Genomic DNA, 10,321 nt, shown 5'->3' on the forward strand with positions numbered 1-10,321 from the left:
TAAACCAAGAAAATAAAACATAGACCAATTGCAATGAACCATGAAAATGAGGTCAAGGTCAGATGAACCATGACAGACAGGCATGTACAGCAAACAAAAGCCAAATATTTGGTAGCCAAGGATGTTCCCAATATCAAAATCATGTTTAGCAGTACATCCATTGTCCTGCTAATCATACCCAAACTCATAATTCAAAGTATTTGAATATAGGGTCATGCATTACACATTGTCCTGCTAAGCATATCCAAACTCATAATTAAAAATATTTGAATATAGGGTCATGCATTACACATTGTCCTGCTAAGCATATCCAAACTCATAATTCAAAATATTTGAATATAGGGTAATGCTTTACACATTGTCCTGCTAAGCATATCCAAACTCATAATTCAAAATATTTGAATATAGGGTCATGCTTTACACATTGTCCTGCAAAGAATACTCAAACTCATCATCCAAAATATTGGAACATATGGTCAGACAAATTAACTACACCTTGGTCTATGTACATATTAAACAACATGAACAAAGGAAACAGATGGATTCATGACAAATTGTGTTTTGGTGATGGTGATGTGTTTGTAGATCATACTTTACCGATCATTCTTGATTCTTTTCCGTAACACTTAATAACCTTGTGCCATTTAGAGCTTGTAAAACAATTTTGGTACTTTACTTTCTAGGTTGCCGTCTCATTGATGTCAAAATACCTCTTTCCCCTGTTTAATTCAGTAACACTAAATAGTCTTGGTCCATTTAGAGTTTGTAAAACAATATTGGTACTTTACTTTCTAGGTTGCTGTCTCATTGGTGTCAAAATACCTCTTTCCCCTGTTTAATTCTGTAACAATAAATAGTTTTGTGCCATTTAGAGCTTGTAAAACAATTATAGTACTTTACTTTTAAGGTTGCCGTCTCATTGATGTCAAAATACCTCTTTCCCCTGTTTAAATCCGTAACTTTTAAAGTCTTGTGCCATTAAGAGTTTGTAAAACAATTTTGGTACTTTACTTTTAATGTTGCTGTCTCATTGATGCCCCTCCCAAATCTTGATATATTCAAAATCAAAACAATTTATTAAATCATTGACAAATATTTTAATGAAAACATAATAAATAGTACTGTCATTCATCCAAACATAAGAACAAAATCATTCAGACATCCTACAAAAACAGGTGAAAAAATATATGATAGTATTTCCTATCTACAGTACTTAGAAAAATATGTAAAAACTCATTTTAATGTTTCTATGTTTGCTCAACCTTCGATTGATCTAAAAGCTTTTGTAGGTGGGGCACATTAATTTAGATATTTGTGTTTTACTTGAGATGCTAGTAACATAATAAAAGATCTTAATCATTATTTTACAAATACTGAGCTAGCTTTTCTCAATTAATGCTGACCACATATATCTGAAAAATCAGTCAAAGGAGTATGTTCAATAAGGCCTTACCTAAAAAGGCGCACATATCTTAGCTAGTGTAGCTAAAGTTTCAATTAAGAATTAATTTACCAATTTTACAATAAATGATGCAGTGATGCCAACCCCCTTTTGACACAATCAGAAACAAACTATTTAATTTTCCGTATTTTTGAAAAGTTTACAGTAATCATTCATATACGTGCATTTACCAATAAAAACTACTGACGAGTGGTTGCAAGGTGATGTGCACTAAAATTTGTTGTTTAACATGTAGTATGTATTCCATTAATTAATTGTTCAGATGTTCTTGTCTCATACATTTTGATTTTGTCAAGGAGAAGTAGAGAAAGGGGGAAAGCTACTTCATGAATGCACATTTGCCTCTTTGGAAGTCAGTTAGTTTCTCAACAATAGGTTGATAACTCCCGAGAAACCGGAAGCATTACATTGGCATTTCTAAATACCGGACCAGGACAGAAAAGTAATGAAGTTACAAAATTGAACGCAAAAATCGTAATGGTTGGCATCTATGAATGATAGTTAAAACAATGCCTAGGTAGAAAATACAGCTTTTTCTTTTTTGAAGAAAATTTACATATTTTCAGTCTTTACAACATCACAAAAAAAAATAATGTTTAGATTTTTCTTTCAAAATTAAGAAAGCAGGGCTAATTTTAATTGAATTTTTGGACTGGAAACAAAGATTCCATGCTAGAAACATTTTTTAAACATGATGTTTTTTTATGACATTTTACATATCAGATCTGAGTCAGTGCTAAAACATGTTTACAGATCCTAGTGAGCAAAGATGGTGCACAAGATGTGTATATTTATCAGATTGTGCCTCTGCTCTGTTTCCTAGGCCTACATTGGGTTATAAATGTTATTGCTTTAAAAGATAACCTGCACCATTATAGTTCTATTTCAATTTTGTACTAATCTTGAAACCATGTTTTTAATCTATAAACAGCTGCCTCAATATTCCAACCAAATTATGGCCCTTACTAAACTCTTTGAAAAAATGAAGATTTGGTGGAAAGATTTTTTTATCAGTATATTTTTTTTTCATAATAAAATAAGACATTTCTATTTATAATACAAAATATAGATATTACATGATTTCCAATAAAAGCTATCCATTTTAAAGCTACTACATGTAACTGAATGTTTCATAAAAATATCAAATGAAATGTACAATGAAAAAATACATCTATGAAAAACACATGAAAATGAAAAATGTAAAAATAATTCATTTGAATATAGATAGACATAAACAAAAATAAAATAGTGTTTAATCTCTACTAATAAACTGTTTCTATGTAAACTCATTTGCTGTTCAGTGTAAATTGGTACATGTACAATGTTTATCAACCATACAATGCAAACAAATATGTAACCAAAGTTGAAAATTACAAACTTAAAGAAATACATTATTAGCAATTCCTGAATACCCATATTCTTTCTTCTCTCTTTTGGATACAAAAAATTTGTTTGACAGTTGAAACTTGAATTAAGTCTCAGATATTAAACTTGTGTACAAGATGAATGAAAACGTTTAAAAAAATCAACAATGTTACATCATTGATTAGAAAAAATCAAATTGTAGTCAATAGTGAAATTTTTGTACTTCTGTCTGGTCTTTTCTTTGGTTAAAATAACATGAAATCAATTTAGATCAAAACCAATCTCCACTAATATTCGCTTTTACCTAATATGTGAAACTTTCCAATGTTAAGACACTTAATTATCTGTATACATAAATGATATAGGATTTTTTGTTCATAAATCTGTAATATCCATGATATTAAAAATCTTCATTCTAACTTAATACAGAAATGGTATATATATTATGGTTGAATGAGTAAACTTGATGTAGTTGAAGTACAATAATTGTACATCAGTACATACATGTAGTGTTTCATAAGAATCCCTTATTTTGATTGGCATACACAAAATCTCCCGTATCATTAAAGATCAAAACATTTTTCTACATAGTCCATGTCAATTTTTTCAAAAATAATTTTACTTTTAATATTAACCTTTTCTACTTGTTTTACTTTTAACCAGCTATGGAGACATGAAACAAGCATTTGAATTTTATTTGATATAAATAAATTAGTTCAAGAAGAAACAAGAGAAAAAGCAATGTTTAATTCATTTACAGCTCTTCTTAAATAGCATAAAAAGCAAATCTTTGATCAACTTGCTTGCTATGATGGTAAAAAACAGGGATGTAGTCTGTTTCAGCCTGTTTACCATATACTGGAATTTGATTGGACAATAAACATTAACTTTATTTCATGTAAATTGTTATTGTCCAATCAAATCCCAGTGTATAACTCTGCCTACCTATTGTTTGCAAACTTCCAAGCAAACATAGCAAGTTGATCAAAGGTTTGCTTTGCATGCTTTTATAGAAGAACTTTTACTGATAAACAAATACAGACTGGTTAAGTTAAATGAATAGCAATATTTTTTCATATTTTGATTTTAGTTTCACATCTTTTTCACTTTATGACTATGTTAAAAAGGAAAAATAAACCCAGTCATTTCAGATTTGGAAATGTTTTGATTTTTTTTCAAAACCATAAACAGAAACAAAAACAATTTTTATATGAATGAATTTATGTTTTAAGTGTGATTCAGACCTCTCTTTTTCTACATTTATAAGTCTGATTTTCAGAGACATTGCAGCTGGAAGTGATACAAATGAAACAGTACTCTAAAGTAGAAATTCATTAGAATTGATAGAGTCTATGGTTCATGTATTTAAAAATATGTTCAATATCCTCTTGGCTTAACACTTAGTATCACAATTTGATATCTTCACAGCACCTCAACAACCAAACATTTTTGAGAAACATTTGGTCTGGCCTTTGCATCATGTTTAATAATAACTTGGGGGAGTTGGTTGTCATCATCTAAGCTGAACTAAAACTTGATGTCTTCTTGGCCTCAGTCTTGACAGTTCATGTACATTACTTCTGCTCCTTGCCACTCTGAGCTGTAACGATTTCTTTTGATGTTTAGTCTCATCATATGTGTGAATTGGATGTGATCTTCTACGTTTGGCTGTAGCTGCTGGGGAGTCTGCCCTATTTGGACATATTCTGGAGATAAAAATATTATGAAAACTCATTTTATTGTATGTAGATTTGTAGAAAATCAGTTTGACAGATTTAATTCACAAAATTGCTATCACTTTGTCCTCTCAAATATAAAACTATTCAGAATCACATTTTCTCACTAAATGGTGTTTATTCTTTTAACTTTAATGTACAAGAATAGAACATGATCATCAATCATAAAATTTGCCTGATATTAACTACTTGTTTATGTGTAAAAATAAGATTTTTGCAGAGAAGTATAAATACTTGTAAATTATGAGTTTAATAGTGTGTACTGCTATAACTTATTTAATAACTTTAGCTGAAGAAAAAATTGCAATTGAATACATCAAAAGTATTAAATGGTGGTTTTTAATAATTACAGACTAAGATTGTAATCAGATCTCTCAAACCATAGTTCTTGTGTTTAAGGTATGTTTATCTCTGATTCTGAGAGAAATAAGCTTAGCAATGTTTTTACATTTGATTCTCCCCTCCCCCCCCCCACTCAATATTATGACCTGTTATACTCACAAAAGATGTTCCTCTAGTTCCCATTCCCACATTTCTATAGGACAACCACTGTTTGTACATGATCTTATACCAAGACACCGCTGACTCTCTATGTTGTCTTCTGGAATATCTGGCCTGTCAAATACAACTCAACATGTGTATTCTATTCTTAGTAAGAATCTTTAGTTACAAGTGTATGAATCAATTGCAACTCTTCATTGGTCTCTGTTTGCACTTCCCAATTTGACAAATTAAGAGATATGTGGTCTGATTGCAGAAGAGAAAATTATCCATCAAAGCCAAAGAATGTATACTACTATAATATGTACATCCTTTCAAGAGCAGACCCCATACCATTTTATAAGTAAGCTAGTAATGTCCACAAAATAACTAAATGTGAAACAAATCACAAGAAAAAATCATGATGTCTATAATTTGGGTTCCATTGTCATTTGAAGCTAACAATTTCTTTCTACATCATGTGTAATCTTATCCAGGTTTTGATTTATATAGACAAAAGAATTAATTTAAAATGTGAATAAATTTAAACAATAATATACTTACCTAAAAGGTGGAAATGCATCATCTTTCTGACAGGTTGGACATTTGTCCATGCTGGGTCTCCTGCTGTCATAGTTACAATATAAACAATCTACACATATTCTATGCTGACATGTCCCATACACCATCTTCAGTTTAGGACACATACAAATACCACAGTTAAACCTATAATAAAAATATCAAAATTAAATGAAATACAGATGTTAAATATAATTATTCTCATTCATTAATTTCTTGATGTTATCCCACTATTTTACCTACATTTTTGTACTTTGTTATCAGAAGTTAAAACTAGAGGCTCTCAAGAGCCTGTGTCGCTCACCTGTTACTGTATTTACTGATGTCGGTCATCTTGGTTGGTAGGTGGGGTCATTAGACACTTTTTTTAAATAGATACCATAGTGATGATTGTGGCCACCTTTAGTTTAATATGGCCCATAGTTTTAGAAAAGAAGATTTTTGTACAAGTTACAAAAATGACGAAAATTTGTTCAAAATTGACTATAAAGGGCAATAACTCCTTAAGGGGTACTCTTACAATTTTTATCAGGTTGACTTATTTGTAGATCCTACTTTGCTGAACAAAATTGCTGTTTACAGTTTATCTCTATCTATAATAGTATTCAAGATAATAACCAAAAACTGCAAAATTTCCTTAAAATTACCAATTTTAGGGCAGCAACCCAATAACGAGTAGTCAGATTCATCTGAAAATTTGCGAGGGGATAGATCTTATTCTGATGGACATTTAAATCCTGAAAGATTTGCCCTAAATGTCTTAGTTTTAAAGATATAAATCAAAAATTGCATTTTACCACTATGTTCTAATTTTAGCCATGTCGGCCATTTTGTTTGGTACGGGCTGTCATCAGACACATTTTTCAAACTATATACCACAATGATAATTATCGCCAAGTTTGGTTTAATTTGCCCATGTAGTTTCAGAGAAGAAGATTTTTGTACAAGTTACAAAAACTGACGAAAATTTGTTAAAAATTGACTATAAAGGGCAATAACTCCTTAAGGGGTTGACTGACAATTTTGGTCATGTTGACTTATTTGTAGGTTTTACTTTGCTGAACATTATTGCTGTTTACAGTTTATCTCTATCTATAATAGTATTCAAGATAATAACCAAAAACTGCAAAATTTCCTTAAAATAACCAATTCAGGGGCAGCAACCTAACAATGGGTTGTCCGATTCATCTGAAAATTCTAGAGCAGATAGAACTTGACCTGATTAACAATTTTACCCCATGTCAGATTTGCTCTTAATGTTTTGGTTTCAAAGATATAAGCCAAAATATACATTTTACCCCTGTGTTCTATTTTTAGCCATGGCGGCCATCTTGGTTGGATGGCCAGGTCACCGGACACATTTTTAAAACTAGATACCCAAGGATGATTGTGGCCAAGTTTTGTAAAATTTGGCCCAGTAGTTTCAGAGGAGAAGATTTTTGAAAAAGTTTACGGACGACGGACGCCAAGTGATGAGAAAAGCTCACTTGACCTTTCAGGTCAGGTGAGCTAAAAAAATGAGCCAAAAAAGTTTAGCAACACTTTTTTTTTTCATTTTTTTTTGTTGTTGTTGTTTCTGGATTTTTTTTACTAAACATTTTTAACAGTTGTACTTTTTTCCAGTTGATTAATTCATACCTGCCAACTTTCACGATTTAGGCATGTACTACATTATTTTGACCCTTTGACACATTTGCAAGATCATGAAAAACCCTCTAATACACGATTTTGTGAAAATCTACACGAAAAATTTGATTGTTCCCAATTTTGAACTGTTCCTCTGTTTGTTAAAATCATGAACATGGCAAATGGTTTTTAACCTGCAAGGAGGTTCTTACAAAGAATAAAAGCATGGCTGATTGACAAACTTCAATGATGCATTCTAATATGACATCCGTATTACGATTTGTTAACAAAGCCTTGTTCTAATGAGCACATAAAATATGTTTACACATGCGCACCGACTTTTTATATTAAAGTTATCTCCATTGTTATCCTTTTAAATATTTACATTTAAGCAGCCAACATAAACTTTAATAATATATTTTTATCAAAAAACATATATTTACCCTGGTTGTAGTTTTTAAACTGATCAAATATGAAAAGCTATATATACAGACTCCTTTTTTTTGGGGGGGGGGGAGGGTTTTGGAACGGGAACAAGCCAAACATTCTTACGGTATTTTCGTACTCTTTGACCTAACGCTCAGTGTAAAATATCGACAAATATAATGCCTACCCATGTTAAAATTAGCATAGAGCATGACATGAAGGAATTATTTCTTAAGTACTACCATAAAGATAATAAATAGAAGTTTACAATTCTGACTAACACATTGAGGAATACAAAATGCACCAGTTCAAAATCTAGCATGTTAGAATTATTCTTGAGAGAAAATGTTTTTTGATTGGCTCATAAATTTGATTACGAGAAACCCATAATTTGATTGACTGAACGCAATTGACTTTCCTTGGACACAGTTCAAAATCAGGTACAATCAAATTTTCATGTACATTTTCACATCATGTTTTAGGTGTTATGTCACGATCACACAATCATGACAAATGGTCAAAATCATGTAGCACACGCCTAAATCATGAAAATTGGCAGGTATGGATAAGGTGTATTCCAGGTTGACCTGAGAATCTGTACTGTCCTGCTTTAATTATTGACGTCATACAACAATCCCTATCCATTGTGGTGTCAAATATTTTGCATTATATCTTGAGAATTACAGAATTTTACGGGAACCTGTGTGATGTCTAGCAATATTGTATTTACACTTTTGGTATTTAGATGAATTTTGTCTCCATATCCTTAGATCACCTCTGAATAACCTTCTGACGTCAAGCAACAATCACTTTTTTATTGTGACTTATATTTTTTTAATTGTTATGTCAAAGTTAAGGGGAACCTGTGTGATTTTACGTAATGGCGGACAAATTTGCATACAAGTGTAAATACGTCTATCAGTGTCTTTGGCGGACAAAAAGTGAATAAACACATCACATGGCGCACTAGTCTCGTCTTAATATGAAATGATGTAGACTGAAAGTAGAAACACTAGATTAAGTCTGTAAATAATGTTAGAGACAGTGCAGCACTGTGTGAACACAACAGGAGTCCAGTTTCCGAATACACCTTATCGGTAATCCCGGCTGACCTGACTGCTTGAACTTTTGACGCATACAACAATCACATTTCTATTGTGGCGTCAGAAATTTTATTTTATGACGTCACATAAATGATTTCACGAGAACCTGTATGATATCCAGTATTAAATGGCGACCCAATAGTGATGAAGTGTATACATTCTACAAACAGACACCGCAGAGACAGAACCTGAGGTCCGTGCTAGAGTTGGGTTCAGTCATTGTTATGGTTAGATTAGGGGATGTTCTAGGTTAGGGCTAGTGGTGATTTAGGTATTGGTTATGGTTAGGTTTGGGTGGAGATGGTTAAATATATAGCTCTATATGGGTTGGGACCCCTAAAGTAAAAGAAGGCCATCATCGTCTATGCTTGAAGTATTCTTTAAATAAGCCTTCATTTATGGTTAGGAAAAGGTCAGCCTTAAGGGTTAGATAAACAGTAAGAGTTACAAATGTAGTAAGGTACAACGTATAGCACTGTACAATTGTGTTGGCACTCGTAAAAATAAAATAAAGCCGACAAGTGAAAGCATCAATGAACCTGCATCTCTAAACAATGTTATAGATTTCGAACCTTTGTTCATAATTGTTTTGTATTTCTTCTAGTGCCGACGACGCCCTCCTTTCCATTTCCAGTGTAATCACACGGCTTTTCCTTTTTGTGTCTTCCTTCCAAATAACGGTTGTTTGTTTTTTTGGGCTTCGCGCTTTGATGATCACGTGTTTGAAAATCCAGTAATTTGATTGGACTAAATACAGGTGTATACTGAAATTTAAGCATTTTCTTTACAAAGGCTTTGGAATTAATGCAACTATTAATTAATGCTAATTATACTGTAAAATGAATTGAGAACCAATTGGCCTAACAACATAAATCACAAACACAATAATGTGATTTTTTGTTCTGAGCGGTGACAATAGAAATACCACCAGATCGGGAACTGAGGATACGGAATAAATTTACAATAACCATTTTAAAATTTTGTCCACTTCAAGACTCTCGTGTGTGGTCAAGATCGTTAACCCCCTCTCACCAATCAGTACATGGAATAAAGAGTTGACAGAAAAGTTCTTATGTCACGGAAGGTCAAAGTATGCGGAAATTAAATCTTTGAATATTGTTTTTATTGGTATAGATTTTGATATTTTTTATCAGTAATTAAAACAAATTAAATATCACCAGAGCCAGAATTGGAGGGGTATTAGGTGACCCCTTCTTTGATGTTAATATATATATCTTTAATCTGTCAAACCTTTGCAATTACAATGGTATCTATATGACATGCACTAAACTGACTTGGTTGGTAATGTAGGAAATCCCTGAAGCATGACTTGAGCTGTCCGGTCTTATGCAGTCAGTGCCCCCTCCACATTTATGAAATTTTTTGCTCTGTCACTGATTTAATGCACATTTGTACTTAAAGTTAATATAGCAAGCCAAAGTGAACAAAACGAGCTATTTTTAAAATCATTTTTATATAAGAAATTCATTTTTAAATATATATTATTAGAAAATTATATTTTACTATTAAACAAAAGGTTCTCA

At 31.8% G+C, this 10,321-nt stretch overlaps 1 protein-coding gene across 1 annotated transcript; it reads right to left on the minus strand.

The window, feature by feature from the left end:
* Positions 1 to 1,082: 1,082 nt before the first annotated feature.
* LOC134712051 (uncharacterized) lies at positions 1,083 to 9,509 on the minus strand. The gene is made up of 4 exons (XM_063573186.1): positions 9,350 to 9,509; positions 5,608 to 5,769; positions 5,065 to 5,178; positions 1,083 to 4,533 (listed from the first exon to the last, which is right to left on the minus strand). The coding sequence occupies exons 1-4, from the start codon at positions 9,403 to 9,405 to the stop codon at positions 4,341 to 4,343; spliced, it is 525 nt and encodes a 174-aa protein (XP_063429256.1). The 5' UTR covers positions 9,406 to 9,509; the 3' UTR covers positions 1,083 to 4,340.
* Positions 9,510 to 10,321: the final 812 nt, after the last annotated feature.

The sequence above is a fragment of the Mytilus trossulus genome, chromosome 3, assembly GCF_036588685.1.
Source record: "Mytilus trossulus isolate FHL-02 chromosome 3, PNRI_Mtr1.1.1.hap1, whole genome shotgun sequence".
Classification (NCBI taxonomy): Eukaryota; Metazoa; Mollusca; class Bivalvia; order Mytilida; family Mytilidae; genus Mytilus; species Mytilus trossulus.

Coding starts and splice junctions, on each gene's coding strand:
- LOC134712051 (XM_063573186.1), bottom strand. CDS start 9,405: ATGGAAAGGAGGGCGTCGTCGGCACTAGAAGAAATACAAAACAATTAT. Junction 5,179..5,607: donor GATGCATTTCCACCTTTTAG/GTAAGTATATTA, acceptor TGTATTTGACAG/GCCAGATATTCCAGAAGACA. Junction 4,534..5,064: donor GAACTAGAGGAACATCTTTT/GTGAGTATAACA, acceptor TTTTATCTCCAG/AATATGTCCAAATAGGGCAG.